This window comes from Cervus canadensis, chromosome 12 (assembly GCF_019320065.1).
Source record: "Cervus canadensis isolate Bull #8, Minnesota chromosome 12, ASM1932006v1, whole genome shotgun sequence".
Classification (NCBI taxonomy): domain Eukaryota; kingdom Metazoa; phylum Chordata; class Mammalia; order Artiodactyla; family Cervidae; genus Cervus; species Cervus canadensis.
In genome coordinates, this window is record NC_057397.1 from 59,363,734 (window position 1) to 59,381,474 (window position 17,741).

The 17,741-nt window shown below is 39.8% G+C and overlaps 1 protein-coding gene across 4 annotated transcripts in view; it reads right to left on the minus strand.

The window, feature by feature from the left end:
- The window catches only part of GRHL2 (grainyhead like transcription factor 2), a 166,433-nt gene that overhangs the window by 33,553 nt on the left and 115,139 nt on the right, over nt 1-17,741 (minus strand). For all 4 annotated transcript variants that reach the window (XM_043483538.1, XM_043483537.1, XM_043483536.1 and 1 more), the window contains exon 9: nt 7,604-7,762. In XM_043483538.1, coding sequence (XP_043339473.1) covers nt 7,604-7,762 — 159 coding nt within the window. The remainder of the gene's footprint in view (nt 1-7,603; nt 7,763-17,741) is intronic.

Here is a 17,741-nt window from a genome sequence, read left to right on the forward strand (position 1 = left end):
AAAAACAAATGCAGACAATGCCAGGCATGTTACCAGGGCGTGCAAAACAGCTGTCTACACACAAGTCACAGGGATAAGAAATAAAACGTGGGGAGGAGAGGCAGGCAGCCGCGGTTCCATCCTCCAGCGAGGTCTACCGCCCCTTAGTCTACCCGATGTTGCTGACCTCCTTGGAGAGGGAGGGATCCCACTCCTCCCAAAGTCTCCCCTTTTTTGGTATCTTGCCTATTTAAACAACTCCAATTTTGAATTCCTACAGAAAAGCCAGACTCAGTTCCCCATCCCAGTGAAGCCGGTCAAGTAATTTTAGTGATATTTATTTAAAATAAAATGCCGTAGGATGAAGCATTGGCCTGTTATCTTTCCTAATCATGGAGTGGGCATGAAACTTGAGTGTGAATTTCCTATAAAACTTTTCCTTGGCTCCTTGGTATGGAACTTTAAAAAATTTCTACAGAAGGGAAAATGAGGTAGGGCTGAAGCAAACTACACAGGGAGTAAGATTTTGTATATACAAGTACGATCTGGGGTTTTGTCTTAATATGTTCATATGCTCTTGGAAATAGCATTCAATTTGCCTTTTTGCTCCTCTGTTCCTTGTAATTTGACTTTTTCATTGGCTTCTCTTGCCAACTCCATCCAAATTAACCAGTTGACCGTGACCTATGTCTCTTGCCCTCTTGGTCTTCCACGATTCTTTGATCAACCTCTTCTCTTTTTGGTCACCCTTTGATGTCAGCTTTGCTGACTCAATTTCCTCTTCTCACACCCCAAATACAGACATTTCAACACAGTTTCCTTTTCCTTTCCCTCTCTCCATTCTTGTGGCAGAGAAGTTCATCTATACCCATATTTCCAAGGTGCTCTAGACAGGTGACAGATAGACTCTCCCAGCCTAAACTCTTCCCCTAGATTTCAAATCCACATTTACTATTTCTGCCCTTTGTGGCAGCACATTTAAAAAATAGCAAAGTATGGACTGGTCAGCAACCTCTACCCCTAGAAAATCCCCAAGTTATCACACACAAAAGAGATAGATCTGAGAATATACAATTTAATCCTTCTGTTAAATACACACAGATCAATTAAAAAGCAAGGGACAAGCTGGTGGAAATACTTGCTATATAAATCTCATGAGCTGTGCTGGGCTTCATCACTCAGTTGTGTCTGACCTTTTGTGACCCCACAGACTGTAGCCCACCAGGTGCCTCTGTCCATGGGGATTCTCCAGGCCAGAATACTGGAGTGGGTTGCCCTGCCCTCCTCCAGGGGATCTTCCCAACCCAGGGATCGAACCCAGGTCTCCCACATTGTAGGCAGATTCTTTACGGCCTGAGCAACCAGGGAAGCCCATAAAATCTCATATAAAGTGTTAAATCAATAACATATAAATAATGATTCAAATTTAAAAAGAAAACAACAACTAACATACCAGTTAAAAAATGGACAAGAGTCACGAAGTCAGTTCACAGAAAGGGATATGTTAATGGCTTAGAAGTAAAACATTGAAATATAAATTTTGCTTATCAAACTGCCTTTAAAAAAAAAAAAAACATATTCCCGATTCTGGCCAAAGTAAGGCCATGACACATGGAGACATGTGGCCAATGGAGGCATCCACCATAAAGGACACGGCTTTAGAGCTAATTCTTGATGAACAAGTGATGACAGCTAATCAGATGTGGCACTTCCTTTGTGCCAGGAAAGTTCTAAGAACTTTATGTTGGTAAGATTTGGATGCTTATAATAGTTTAAACAGATGTTATAAATGTGCATTTTTATGTCAAAAAGCTTTTTACTCCAAAAAGAGACTAATCATTTACAGTGGTCTATTTTTAAGTTTTAAATTGTCACTGATGTTTATAAACCATAGAAATTCATAGAAAGAAGGAGATAAAATATAAAAATATTTCCTTGGAAAATCTCTTCAAGATATAGTAAAAGTTTTGTAGAGATTTTTGTCTAGATAAGGTATAATATTTTCAGAAAAAAAATAGAGTGCTAAATGAACAAAGATGACTTTGTTCAGATGGGTATGAAACATAAGCAAAAGGCCCTTATTATTCATTTTTGGTTGTGTACATGTAGGACTTTTTTCTCTGTATTTGAAGTTCTGTACAATATAGTATTGCATGTAAGTCAAAATATAGAAATTTACCTACATAAATTATAACTCACTCAAGACACATCCCAAAGTTTGTTGAGCAATTTTATTTTAAAATTAGTCTTTTGTCTTGTACAACAATTTATGTGAAGAAAAGTTCTGAAATTACCGTTTCAAGATTTATACATGTTCAGTGTTAATTTTTAGGAAATAAAGTCACCTGCTATTATTTTACAGGTATTCTTTGATACGCCAAACCTGCAGGATTAACATAAAACATGGAGTAGTTCTCCATAGCGCCTAGTCTGGGTACCACATCTATGTAAGAAACTCCCTGCCCAGAAGGCCCAGATGTCAGCACACCAAAGCAATTCTGATAGTATCCAAACTTAGGAGGGCCACCATCCTCATATTTAAAATAACACTTTGATTCACAGTGACCCAGGGCAGCTTTGATACATTCAATTAAGATGAAGAATGCATCCTTGACTGTGACCTTCCAAGAATTCCTTTCCTTCTGATTATTTGTGACCCAAAGCTTCTGGAAAATATTTTCACTCTCATTAAAATGTAAAAAAGTCTGGTTCTTCCAGAAGGGTATAATTTGCTACAAACACCAAATTTATCATTTGAAAATAATTTCCCCCACTTAGATGTTCATTATAGAGTGTTAAATTTGGAGAAAGGAAAAAAAGATGCCAGAGATTTCCTGATTATACTGATTATACCTTTGCCACCTCTTGAGAGGTGATGGCTATCTTTATATTTATATTTGATACTTAAGCTGTTTCTCTTAAGTTTGTCTCAATAATGTGTCCTTAACCTATTTAAAGTTGGCCAAGGTACCAAGAAGGTACTTTGGAGGAATATCTTTAGTTTTTTATAATCTCCAAGATAATTCTAAGCAGGAATTAAAAAAGAAGGGGAAAATTCTTACGAGAAGGTGGCTTTTTTTTTAAGTTGTGAACAATATATAGTTGCTCTTTGCAGTAATATGATTCTGGTTTTTCATGAAAGATAACTGAATTAAATACAGATATAAAGATATCTGCTTTCCAGGTGGCATAGTAGTAAAGAATCCATTTGCCAACACAGGAGACACAAGAGACGCAGGTTCAAACTCTGGGTTGGGAAGATCCCCTGGAGTAGGAAATGGCAAGTCACTCTAGTATTCTTGCCTGGAAAATTCCATTGACAGAGAAGCCTATCGGGCTACAGTTCATGGGATCACAAAGAGTTGGACACGATTGAGTGACTAAGCCCATAAAAATACAGACAAAAGTACTGATAAAGATATAGCCATATAGCAGATCCTGAATTTTTAAGTCATAAACATGTATTTCAATAAAAGAAATTCTAATATCAAAAAAGGGAGAGAAGTCCTTTATTTTCATCTGCAATCTTACAGGTGCATTAATTAGAAATCAACCTGGGGAACTATAAATAGTACAAAATTCCATCTGTTTAAAACTCTAATCTGTGGGAAATTTACAGTTTTAAAATAGAATAGCTCTTAATTCTTTTGCTTTAGAGGATGATTCAAATTAATCTTTTGCATTTACACACCCATTTGAAACATGCAAGAGTTAAAATGTCCCAGGAGTGAGTTTTGCCTATATTTTGAATTCATGGCTACAAATATAATGACTAAACATAGCAAAAGATTTTGCATCTAGCTTATCAGAATAATTAAGAGCAGTTAAGATTAACATAATCTGCTTATCCCATGAGATTCCTTCCCTATGAGTTTCCTGATCCTCATCATCATGTTAACTAAAAAAAGACCCACTAGAGACTCTTTGCATCACTAGTTCCTTGGAGTCCCTCTCATTCTAGGGCATAGTGAACAATAATACGGCATTCTGTTTATTCTGCATTTTATGGTTTATTTTGATTTTTAGTATTTATTACATCAACACTCGAAACAAATAATTATACGAGCATCCCTTAAGCCTTCTCTTTCATCCTTTTAATTCTAGCTGTGACATAAAGGTAAATGAATTGCCCAGGGCCTCCATTCCACCCTTCCTTCCTTTTCTCCTTGCTCCTAATCTTCCTCCTTCCTTCCAAGAAGGAGATTCAGGGACGGGGATTCTACTATTCCCCTTGAAACTTCTGGAATAAAAGAAGGGAATTCAAATCATTTAATTGTTCTCCCACACGTACTTTAAAAATTCCACCTTGTACATCATTTGAAAATGCTTTCTTAAAAAAAAAAAAAAAAAAGAAAATGCTTTCTTAACGTTTAATATGCTGAATTAAAGATACAAGGAAAAAAAGGGGAAAAAAAAAGGAATATGAGTTTGGGATCAGACATGGATTTACATGCAGCTACTCTGCTTTTTCACCACATGACTGGCAAGTTACCTGTGGCCCTGGCAATTTTCTCATCTACATAACTGTGTCTACCGACCTAACTGTGCCTCCTCTATATCATGGAAGCTGCCTAACTGGGCCTGAGAGGGCTGTGCTGCTCTGACGATAGGCACTAATTAAAATCATCACAACTTGAAACGCTATCGAGATTTTAGAGACATTTTCCATTATGCCACATGTCTCTAAACTCAGTGCAGTTCGAGTTAGTTTGCTTCCTTCTCTCGTCTCATGACCATCTCTGCCTTCTGTTCAGAGATGCCCACTTCTTCCTCCTCTCCAACTCTGCTAAACGACAATTCGGACGTTTTAATGGCCCTATAGCTCTTTGATCTACATCTGACTGCAGCACCGTTAAGAGTGCTGGCAATTCTGAATTAGCCACTAACCTCTTTTTCCCCTTTCTCTCCTCTCCCCAGGATCTAACTGAACTCATACTCTTTTACATCCAGCCAACTCCCTGGTGGCTCAGTAGTAAAGAATCTGCCTGCAATGCAGGAGACTTGGGTTCGATCCCTGGGTTGGGAAGATCCCCTGGAGAAGGAAATGACAACCCACTCTAGTATTCTTGTCTGGGAAATCCCATGAACAGAGGAGTCTGGCAGGCTACAGTCTATGGGGTCACAAAAGAATTGGACATGACTTAGAAACCAAAATAATAGCAACACCTATAAGCAATTGCCAGTTTAATCTATTTTTCATATTCTCTCCCACCCTACCCAATTACTAAATAATTATGTCTTAATTATTGTCAGAACACATCATATTGCCATTCCTATCTCTCCCATCATTTTAGCATTAGATCCAAGATAAAAAGACGTGGAATGTTCACCATCAGTCCTTTTATCAATGTCTTTACAGTCATATTGGTGTCTAAACAGAGTTTTTTACTAGATTCCTCGAGGAGAAATATTCCCTGGAATTTTGCCCATTTGGTTGTTTGTTCACTGGTGGTTTTGTTTCCGTGTTTTATTTTGTCTTGAATTTGCCTGTTTTCTTTATACTTGAAAATCAGCTTGGCTAGATGTAAAATCCTTGGCTCACATTTTCTTTACTTGATTACTTTAAATATCATTGTCTTCTGACAAGGCATTGCTGTTGAAAGGCTTGATAATAAAAGTTTCCTTATAAATGATTCCTTGTCTACCATATATAAAGGAGATGGCTAATAGGGACCTACTGCGTAGCACAGGGAACTCAGCTCAACCCTCTATGGTGGCCTATATGGGAGGAAAGTCTGGAAAAGAGTGGATATATGTGTGTGTGTGGCTGATTCACTTTTCTGTGCATCTGGAACCAACACAACACTGTAAATCAACTATACTCCAGTAAAAATTAATGAAAAAAATTAATGACCCATTGTCTATTTTATTTTTCTTAGATGCCCAAAGAATATTTTTAAAGTCCAATGGCTTTTGATATTGGCTATCCTCGATCAACTTTACCAAGTGCCTGGTAACTCACTTAAAAATGTGTAACTTTTAAGTTTTCCTGATTTATTCTTTTTTAGCTTTTCTTCTGTTCCATTGTTTATGTTTTCTCCCACAGAGATACATATTATATGTCCTTGTATCTTCTTTCTCTGTCTTCTGTATCTATTATTTTCTCTTGTTTCCTCATTTTTTCAAGTTCTTAAAATTTTGCCATTTTATACCTGTATTTTTCTTAAGGAATTATCTTTTACATTCATTTACTCCCATGTTACTTGTAGTAGTCTTTACTTCGAAACATTTTACTCTTCCACTTCTAAATTCTTTCCTGAATTCTACTATATCTCTTTTCAAGTCATTCTGTTCTCCAAACATCTCATGTCTGAGTTTTTCATATTGTGGTTTATGTTGTTCTTCATAATTTCCATGATTTTGTTAATTTTGTATTTTAAAAATTTGTAAATTCTAAGCCCATCTGGAACAATAGGCTATAGATACAAGGTGATATAATACGTATCACCTGTTTTGGGGGCATGCATCCATTGTCCACAAGAAGTTAGTCTAACCTTAATTATATTTTTCATGCAACACTGTATGGGATTCAACACTTTTTCTTTTCTGTTGGTCATTTCTAAGTGAAATGAGTAAGCTAGGATAATCCTTCTAGCTTGATAGTCCTCATGCTCCTACATTAATTGTGTTCACAAAGTGATAACAGAAAATCGTCCTGTGTTTCCTGAGATCTGACTACTCTGTTTTCTTTTGCCTCTTCCTTTTTGATTGGAACTTCTTGTTCCTCTGAACCTTTTTGTTTTTGTCTAACTCAACTTGGATTCTACTCCCAGCAGCTTTTTCTCAGAGTAGGATTTTTATCCTAGAAGGGAACTTCAATTTATAACTTTCCCAAGTTTATAGAGCCCCAAACACTTCAATGTTTTCTCCCCTTGCACCCACCCACCAGTAAACTCAAGTCTGCACAATCCATCCCCTTCTACCCCAGTTTCACCAGATGTCCTCCAAAGGCCCACTTCACCCTCTGCTATTACGGATCCACTTGGTAGTATCCCGTTCTTTGGTCATCAAGTGAGTCCATTACTTCCCCTCATGATGCTGACATCATACAGGTTCTGAAACTGTTGATGCTTGGTCCCATTCACATTTGGGATTTGCAAGGGTCTCTCACCACATAATCATGGGATTTTAATCTTTGCTATTCTAATTGATCTATCTCATACAGGGGGATTCAAGAAGATTCAAAAACTACATCTCCTCCTGAAGCATGTTTGCTAGTGAACATATTTAAAAGGAGCTGTGTCCATTCCAAAAGGTTCTAGAAGAGACCCATTTAACCCATAAAATAAAAGAGGTTATATTAGTATGTTCTGGGACAGGATCTACCTACCCACTAAAAACTATCCATCTATTAGATCAGTTATATCTATGTGAATCAGACTCATAGCACAGTACAATGTCAGTCATTAAATTAGTGGTAGAATAATTGACTGAAAAAAAAAATACAGTTGATGCCTCCCTAGATAGCTAATAAGAGCTGAGAATGAAAAATTACCACTCCCACTGTGATGAAAGTGATTATTTGGACACCAGTAGACAAGCAAAGGTGACAAGGGGGAAATGTCATCGAAAGTAATATCTAATAACAAAAATACCTTTATGACAAACTGTCATCTTTACTCACTTTGTCGCAGAAGACCTTGATCTGGCAATAAGCTCTATGAATGGGTTTATTGCTACGATTATTATAACTGTATGTATCAATCTGAATCATCAAAGGAAGTCCTTTCACCCCTTTCTGGGAGGAGAAATCTGTACTCAGGCAATTCACGGTGATGAAAATCTGAGGGAGGAAGAAAGAAAGGAAAAAGTTCACAAGTCACCATAAAAAAGATCTATTAAAAAATGCATAAGCCTTAGACTTAAAATTAGAATATTAAACAAACCTAAAAGGACAACTAAAGAATATGTGGATATTCTCACATAAAACTTATTAAATACATGAAACTGATTTATTATAATTTCTAGTTATAAATACATAAAATTTTTGCTTTTATATTTAAACTTGAAACAGACAATTTAAATTTATCTTTATATCAGCAATGCCTTATTTTCCAAATATGCATAAGTTAGTTGGGTGAAACACTATCTCCTCAACATATTAAAACTGTAACTTTTAATAATTACATCGATTTCTATAATCTCTGACCTGTGGGGTTAAAAAAAAAAGGCTACACAACATCTTCCTTTGCATCTTATTGCGTCAAAACATAGTTATTTGTTTATACATCTATTTTTCTTATTTTCATGAGAGTATAAGGTTTGAGACAATTTTTTATTATTTTTGTATTGCTGGTACTTAATGTAGTGCCTAGCAGAGAATAAGCATTCAATAAACATCTGATGAATGAGGTCAATGAACGTATCTAGAAAGCCCACTAGACTAAGAGTCAAAAGCCCTAGGGTTTAGTCCCAGTTCTAACATTAACCAGATCTCAGTCAAGTAATTTCTAGTCTTTGGTTTTCAATTTTCCTGTTAAATCATTCTTAAACCCTCCCCAAAGAATAGAATATAAATGCTAAGATGCTTTCAACTTAGTGAAAAAGTAAAAGAGCTGACAAAGTAAGACATGGAACAGGGGAGGGATGGGTAGTAAAGACATCAGCATTCTCATTCTTACAACATGAGGTATCAAGAGAGACAAGCAAAATGACATGAATCTGAAAAAATGGAACTGCCCAACAGAAGTAAAGATAATAATCTCATTATAAAATACTGAGAGGAATAGAAGGAGGAATACAAATGACTAAATTTATCATCCTTTTCTACAGTATATAGATATCAATATATACCACTTTATTTGTCAAGGACTAGGGATATAAGGGGGCTTTCCAGGTGGTGGTAGTGGTAAAGAACTTGCCTGCCAAAGGAGGGAACACAAGAGACTCGGGTTTGACCCCTGGGTCAGAAAGATCCCCTGGAGGAGGGCAGAGCAACCCACTCTAGTATTCTTGCCTAGAGAATCCTATGGGTGGAGGAGCCTGGTGGGCTACAATCTATCAGGTCGCAGAGTCAGTCATGACTGAGTGACGGCATGCACGCAGGGATATAAGGTCAGCACCTAGATTTATCTGGTGACTACATGAATAGAAGAGGCAGTCTCCGGGGAAAAACAGGCACAATAGATTACATCCTTGATGCTATTTTCCATTAATACTACATGTATTATTTGTATTCAACAGAAAACTTTAAACTCACTGTTTTAAAATTGTACAGTTATGTATTCTGAAAACCATCTCATTAAATGTATTATCTGACTCTTGTTTTATTTGGTCCCTTTGAAATCTTTATTCACCTTCAAACCCTTGTCCTAAAACCTTTCATATCATAGCAACACCCCCAGAAAACACCCTGCAGAAAGCAAAGAGCCACTTCCAGGAGCTGCATTTTAAAGGCTATTCAAATTTTTTATCTAATTCATTTCAGGCCATATCCCTGGTCGGCCTTTGGAAATTCATACAACCAAATCTCTCATTTTTAGTGCTATGTCTATATAAAGATCGCCTTTTTCTGAGCCCCTTGCTTAGCAATAGAGACCCATTAGCAAGGCAGCACACCACATCAACAGCAGTCAAGCCCAGATGACACGTCTTAGTGACCCGCTAATTACAACTATGGACACCATGACACAGGATACTTCTCTAGCTGCATCCGGAAACAAGTGCCTAAAGATGATCGAACCATAAATATGGGCATTCCATTCATTCATTCCTCTTTCATTCATTCATTCTATAAAGATCAACACAAGTTCACAGTACTCTGAACACGTTAGACACTGGGGATACAGAAGAAAGCAGATCCCAGTCTCGTGGAGCTAACAGTCCAAGGGGAAGACAGATGAGTAATCCAGCAATGATCAATACAGAGTGGTCAGGGCTCCCCAGAGAGAGATGTGTACAGAGGCCATGAGAACCCAGAATACTGAACTTGAAAGATACAAGTGAAATACACAACCCACAGAGACACTGGGCTAAGATTAGGGATTCCATAAACGCTTGTTTATTATTTAGGAAGATAAAGAGAAACTAGAGATGCAAATGTCAAGTGATTTAGGAGAGCTAAGTGATGAAGACCACTCAGAAGGAAGATGCCATGCTGGTTTTTCCTACTGAATTTCCAGGGTAAAAGTAGACAGAAGATGTCCTGACTGCAGAGAACATTCACTCACGCCACAGATATTTTTAGGTATTTACCATGTCTCTGAGACTGTGCTGGGTACTAGCACAGGTACAACAACGGTCCCTGCAATCACAGAAGTTGGAGGCTAGCTTCCTCGGTGGCTCAGCGGTAAAGAATCTGCCTGCAATGCAGGAGATGCAGGTTCAATCCCTGGGTTGGGAAGATCCCCTGAAGGAGGAAATGGCAACCCACTCCAGTATTCTTGCCCAGAGAATCTCCTGGACAGAGGAGCCTGGCGGGCTTAAGTCCATATGGTCACAAAGAGTTGAACACGACTGAGTGACTATACACACACACCGCACGAAAGATTACAATAACTTCATCAAACACCAATCTTTAGGTCAGAAAGTAAAAGCATACTTTTCTAGGAACACTTGACTTCTTTAATTGTGATTGTCTTATTGGTGATGGGGTTTTTCTTGGCCAGAATGTATAAATAAACACAGCTTTATGTCAGCAAATTAATGATCACTCTGGTGAGCTATGCAGTTGTTCCCATCTGGGGCTGTGTATTTCATGTAGAAATCTTCCTGTTGGTGACTGTAATCGACAGAGTCCTCAACCAGGCTGTTTTTTTTCCCTTTTCCTCATAAAGCCTCCCGAGTCCTGCAGGAGCCAGAAGAGAAAACTGTTCTGTATTTCCCAAGCTAAAAGGATTCATGGTTGGCTCACTGATTGATCCATATGCTTACTTACCATAGACATATACCCAGACAGGCAGGAAGCAGTATTAATTGTGGCCTTGTCAGCCCAAGGTCTCAGCTAAGAAAGCTTAGCTGATAAAATATGTATATTTATAAGGGCCACTTGAATAGGACAGATCTATGGAAATAATAGATGCTTACTGGCAATATTCTGCGATACATGCACTAAATCATCCTTGGAGCAGCTGTAACAATGAGCCATCCAGTAGAGAAGGTCTTAATGGTGAAATGAGCTATAGCACACTGGACCCTACCAGGAGACAGTCAGACTTAGGTCCTCTTCATGGAGAAAGGTCCTTAGTAGAAGATCCAGTGGGCCCTCTTTGATTCATGGCAGCCTGATTCTACAACAAGTAAACAACACAAGACTCTACCTTCTTTTTCTGCTCTGTTATGTTACCAGAGTTATCCTAACAAGTAGGGATTTTATAATAGGGTTGGCACTGCTTTCTTCTTGCCTGGCTGTCTGACCCGCTAGCAAAGCACGGTCTATGTGCCTGATGGTATCAGTTGTGGTCTCGCTGTGCTGCACTTAAAACCCAAATGGTTGAACTTTAACTGCAATGGGTGGTAGGATGGGGGAGGGGGGCATGGAAGGACATTAACAAAGACCTAGGCTGGGGCTGATAAGCATTCATTTGTTTCATCTTGCAAACCCAACCATGTCCCAGCTGTATACACAGCAGGAAAATGTGACAATGAACTTCTTGGAAGTTTATCTACAAAGCACTGTTTGTAAACGTGCATTACAGAAACTCGGGGAAAAGGTACACTTTCCCTCACCAAATGTTAATCCAGATGTCAAGCACAGGAAGTTCTTTTTAACTTTAGTAGAAGCCCTAATTATGTAAAGAAATGCTGTGAACAATTAGTCTGTCAACCAAGAGCTGTAAATGTTGTTTTCCTATAATTCTTACAGCATGTAATTTATTTTTTAGAAAAATTTTAACTGAATCAAGTGTATCCAAACAGATAATAGATACAATTTTAATTTTGTCATTGGTTCAAAGATTGATTCCAACAGAGAGATCATTTGTAAAAGTACCAAGACCTTTTCAGAAACAGAAGCAGTCTCATGACAATTGATAATTTTTAATAAAATCACTTTTTGACACATGGATTACAACTCTCATTTTGTAGTTCCTACACAAGAAAAGTGACTTTATCTGGGTTATAATACCTCTCAGTTGTGTATTATGGGTATAGTAAGATTTATTAAAATAAATGCAGAATTAGTGTGCTTTAGAAGTGCTACATTAACTTGATTATTAACTTCCAAGATTTTTCCAAGAGCTTGCCATTAAAATAAATAGGCCAATCTTGATCTACAAAGCAATCCGGGACTTAAAAAATCATAAAGTCTATGGTTTGATGGAAAGTGTTTATTTTCCTCTTTAAACAATTGTATTTTGTGTTTTCAAGATCCCCTGATTAGAGACTAAGAAAGCTACTTATTTCCTAAGGTTGAGACTCTAAAGAGCTCTTTTACAAGAAATTGCACACATTAGCCTCCAAATTACAGGGACACGACATACATCAAGAAATCCATATTTTCACCGTAAAACACAAAGAATATATAAACGTGTTAACTGTACTCTTGCCAGTTTCTCTACTCTGTTTTCTTCTTGGTTCTTAGAATTATTAAAGGCCTTATAGATGGTTTTCTTACATCTTAGCATTTTTTTCCCATTTATATGATTACATTTGGTGCAAATGCAATGCCAAATTGAGACAGAAAGATAAAATAAAAGCAAATAATATTAACATGTGAAATCTCAGTCTTAGGCAATTATTTGTTTCCTCTATGCGTTCATTCACCAAATATTTACTCTCTGTGTCTGCCATTATGCTACAAGGTGGGACATAAGAATGCCGAGACAGACTCCCTGCTCTCAGAGAGCCTGCAATTTTGTTGAGAATATACAAAACTCCTAGATTTCCTGATGCCTCCATTTATATAACACCTTTAGGAAATGATTACAACCTGAATAAATATTTCTTTATTTTCTCCTACAGATACCATGAGTAGGCACAGATACATTTTTTGTTTACTCACATATTCTACCACATTTCCCATATTCCTTTAGTATTCAAAATTCTTAATATACCAGGCTTGTTTCCAGTTGCCAGACTTTGCTATGGGAAGTGCCCTCTACCCCCAAAGCTTTCCCCATAGATTATCACACTGCCTGTCCTTCTCATTTAGATTTTGGTCCAATGTCAACTTTTCAGAAATCTCCGCCTTGGCCATCTAGAGTTGTCTTCCTTCTCCTTCTCCCACAACGAGTAGCTCACCTTACGATTCTGCTCTTTCTTGGTTTCTTCACAGCACTGAACATTATCTGGGTTTATCTTGTCGTTTATCTGTTTAGTACCTAATTACCTGTCTGCCCGATGCAGCTCTAAACCCATAAGAGGAGGGGCCTTGTCTGCCTCAAGCTCCTTCTGTTCCCAATGCCAGGCTCATGGAAGATACTCAACAAATATTTGTCTAACAAATTAAGAGAAAATTACTTTTCTAAATGCACAGTTCCTCCTTTATCAGTGTTTTTGCTTTTAGAAGCAAAATGTTCTAAGAGCCAAGAAGGCTCTGAGTAGCTGAAGTTGTCAAGATAATACAGCAGAGTTAGTTGTTCTGACCAGATTTATCCTCAAAAAAATGTTATCTAGCTATATATCAACAAACCCAAATTAAGCCCCAGCTATATAATCAAGTATGAATGTATATATGTATGTGTCATGTAGGCCCATGCATATAAGCTAATGAAGATGAGAGACAGAAATCTAAGGTAAGGCATTGCCCTTGAGGAAAAGGGGAGTTACAACATCTCTCACTGTGGTTGGGTGTATAAAAATAGGAACTGAGGTGAATATCTCAGGGTGTACATACTGTGAGAACCTGAAAAAAAAGGAGAGAGCTCAACCAGGGAGGATTTCCTATAGGAGTGCTGAGCTAGAAGGAAGAGAGATGGAGAAGAAAGTGCATGCTGTTCTCAAAAGAGGAAAGAGGCCAGGCTAATGGGAGAGGAGGGTTCGTGCTGAGGAGGTTCAGAAGGAGCCTGAGAAAAGGCAGTTGGGGAGGGGAGATACCAGGCAAGATGCTTGTATCCCTGTGATCGAGTCACAGACCCTTGATGAGGTCCAGTGTGTTTCACTGAGGCCAAGGGCAGATAGACCTGTGGCCACAGTATCCAACACCCAAGTCCCCGAGAGGACTGAGTGAAGGCTGAGAAAAGACCAGGAGGATCAGAAGTCGAGGGTCTGCACCCCTTCCAGAGGCCAGACTCCTGGAGGGAAGGAAGGAAGCTAGGTTACTGGGGCGAGGGAGCCAGGACATGAAGATGGGAGGGAGCACCTAGCTGGGGCGTCTGGCAGAAGCAGGAGGATGGGCAGGAGGGCGCGCAGCGGGGCCGTGCAGAGGTGTTCTTCCAGGACGGCCGGGTGGTCACACCGCCAGAGAAGAGGAACAGAAGGCTGCAAGGCTGTGCAAGGAGGCCCCGTGGGAGCCGAGAGCCCTGGCAGCAGGGATTAAATGGGATCAGCTCACAGGTGCAGTTCTGTTAAGAAGAAGGAGCTTTCTACGAAGCTGGAGGGCAAAATGAGAGGAAATCAGAGCAAGAAAAAAAAAATGTACAAGAGGCTCAAAATTATGTCCCTGGTGGCCTTGGACTAACTATTGAACCTTTCTGGGTCTCATTTGCCTTTTCTTTTAAATAGGTATAACAATCTCTAGCTCAATACTGTGATACTTTAAGATCACGTTTGTTAAAATTTATTGTCTTTTGAATTAATTTTTATCCGCGTATAGCTGCTTTATAAGGTTGTGCTAGTTTCTACCGTATACAATCTCAGTCAGATAGAGACAGAGATTTCATTTTTCAACTATAAGGTGCCATGAGAATCTTCGGCAGCTTCCGATGACCACCACAATCGCCATCTTCTCAGATACCTGGTCACCCTGCCAGTCCTGCTCTGAGACTCCAAGCTCCTCCTCACCCCCACAGCACAGTCCACAAAGCCTGCAACTGCCCCACGAGGCTGGCTCCCTCAGCATCTCCCCGGTCCCCAGTTCAAGCCCTCCTTCTGACCAGACGACTCCAAGAGCTCCCTGTCCAGACTCTCTCAAGACATTTGATTCCAAATGATTCCAAATATTCACGTTAACTTGAACAGAGAGATATTTTATGAAGCTGAATTGAAATGAAAAGCTCACACTCTATCTCTGTGTGACCCTTTCAGAGGGGTGGAGTCGCAGGCTTCAGTGGGGAGAGAGCAAAGGCGAACCCTCTCGGGCAGAACCCTCGTGGCTCTGCAGACCGGCCAGTCTCGGCCACTCGCCTCTGTCACCCGAACAGGTCTTGTGAAGCAGCACCTCAGGACAAGGAAGAATCTGGATATTGTGTAACAACGGGTGGGGCTGTTTCATAAATAATGAGCCTCCCCTCTCAGTGGGAGGAAGAAGTGAAGCAGAGACTAAAAGAGCCACTCACTCAGATTTCTGGTTATCGGTTATGACTTTAAGCCTCTTCTATTCGTGTTTAAAACTGAAAACTTGTTTTGAGTTTGTCACAGCTGAATCTGGCACAAAATTCAAAAGAGTAAATGTGGAAACCACACCCCCCTCCCCCGCCAGCACTGCTCCCCAACCAACACTTTCTTGGGTATCTGTCAGTTTCTAGGGTATCCGTCACAGTTTCTAGTGTATCCTTCCAGAAACCTGCTATGCAAATTCATATCCTTTTCTTTCCAACACAATTGGTAGCATAGTAAACACGGTTCTGCAGCCTGCTTTTTTTTTCACTTGACAGGACACTCTGAAGAGAGTCCTTTCTTTTTCTTTTTTTTTTAAAAAAACCCATGAATATGGAGTAACAATTTCTTTAACATGAGGCTGTTTCCAGCCTCTTCATCTTGTAAACCACGCTGCAATGCCAGCTTTCAACATGAGCACGTATAAGTTAGGGGCCGTAAGTAAAGGCCCTGTCCCCCCCAGTTTTAATCTGACCTCGGACTTCACTGAGATTGCTTTCCTCCAGGTAGCATCCTTACAAGCATGGGTATGCTGTTCAAATGTGTCATGACTCTGCCCTCTGGGTTCCAGGTGGGAGGTCCAGGTATCTGCATTTCTAACCATCTCCCAACTTGCTGCTGCTTTCAGAGGTTCAGGCTGTGAGACCACCGCCTGCATCACCCACTTCACCGGTCACTTCCTCCTTCTGTCCTGCTCATCCATCCTTCTGTCCTCTCTTTACTGACCAGCCCTTCTCTTTCTGGTTCCTCCTCCTCCAAGTCCCCTTAATGGGTGGGTCTAAAGTTCCCACCCTGACCCTCTTTCACCCACCCTCCAGCCCTCCCCGCGGCATTTCAGCCCATCTTGCAATGTCTCCGTCCCCTCTTCACTCTAACTTCTCTCCGGCGCCCCCGACTCCAGGTTCTGCCTGCGCTGCCCGGCCTCCGCACCTCTGAGTGTCCCGTCCTGCTACCTGGAGCCCCTTGCCAGCTCCCACTCAGATGCAGCTCAAGGGCCACGCCATCCCTTGGGTCTTCCCTGGTCCCACACCCTTGGCACCCTCTCTACCTGCTGAAGTGGTCAGAACTGTATTAATCTTTCAACTCTTCACTTGCAAGTTCAAATAAGACATTGGGGGAATATTTAAATAAAAAACTTTAATAGAAATGCTTTTATAAAAATAAAATGAATTAAAAGATGAAACTTGTTTACAAAGCAGAAATAGACTCATGGACATAGAAAACAATCTTCTGGTTACCAAAGGGGAAGGAGGAAGGTATAAATTAGGAGTTTGGGATTAACATATACACACTACAATATATAAAACAGATAATCAACAGGACCCTACTGTATAATACAGGGGATTATATTCACTATTTTCTAATAACCTTACTGAAGCTGAAACTCCAATACTTTGGCCACCTCATGCGAAGAGCTGACTCATTGGAAAAGACCCTGATGCTGGGAGGGATTGGGGGCAGGAGGAGAAGGGGACGACAGAGGATGAGATGGCTGGATGGCATCACTGACTCGATGGACATGGGTTTGGGTAAACTCCAGGAGTTGGTGATGGACAGGGAGGCCTGGTGTGCTGTGATTCATGGAGTCACAAAGAGTCAGACACCACTGAGTGACTGAACTGAACTGAACTGATAATGGTTATTAGAAAGAATTAGAAAGTTATTAGAAAGAATTAGAAAAGAATCTGAAAAGAATCACAACATATACAACTGTATCACTTTGCTATACACCTGAAATTAACACAACATTGTAAATCAACTATACTTCAGTTTTAAAAAATGCTTTGAAAACATTAAGTTATCAAAAAGTTCCTGGCTACTAACCATAAACAAGACAGAAAGACAACCCTCAGAATGGGAAAGAATACTTGCAAACCAGGCTACTAATCTAGTAGGTGGATGCTTATTTGTGCTCAAGAAAATTTTTTTATTTTGTGATAAAAAATAAAAAAACCAGGGCTACCGTCCTCTCCAGAACTGTCCTCAACCTTTAATTCTGTTTTCATTGGAGGCTCTGTTGCTTTCTTCCTCATTTTACAGTCATGTACAGAGGTTGTCTGAGTTCTCAGCCCAGCCAGGATGGCCTCTGAGAGCAGCAGACACCCTGCTTGGCTTTCTGTCTGTAAATGCCCGCTGCCTGGCCCAGCACGTGATGCACAGCAAGCAGGCTGCTTCGAGGGGACGCCAGCCCCTTTGCCAGAGACAAGGTAGAAGACACTATGACCACCTCCTCCCAAGACAAAAAGGCAGTATGGAAAGAATACGTGCTTCAGACATTCCCAGGGCGGGAGCCTCCGCTCTACTGTGCGTTCACTGTGTAAGCTCTTTGGACTTCAATCTCTTCATTG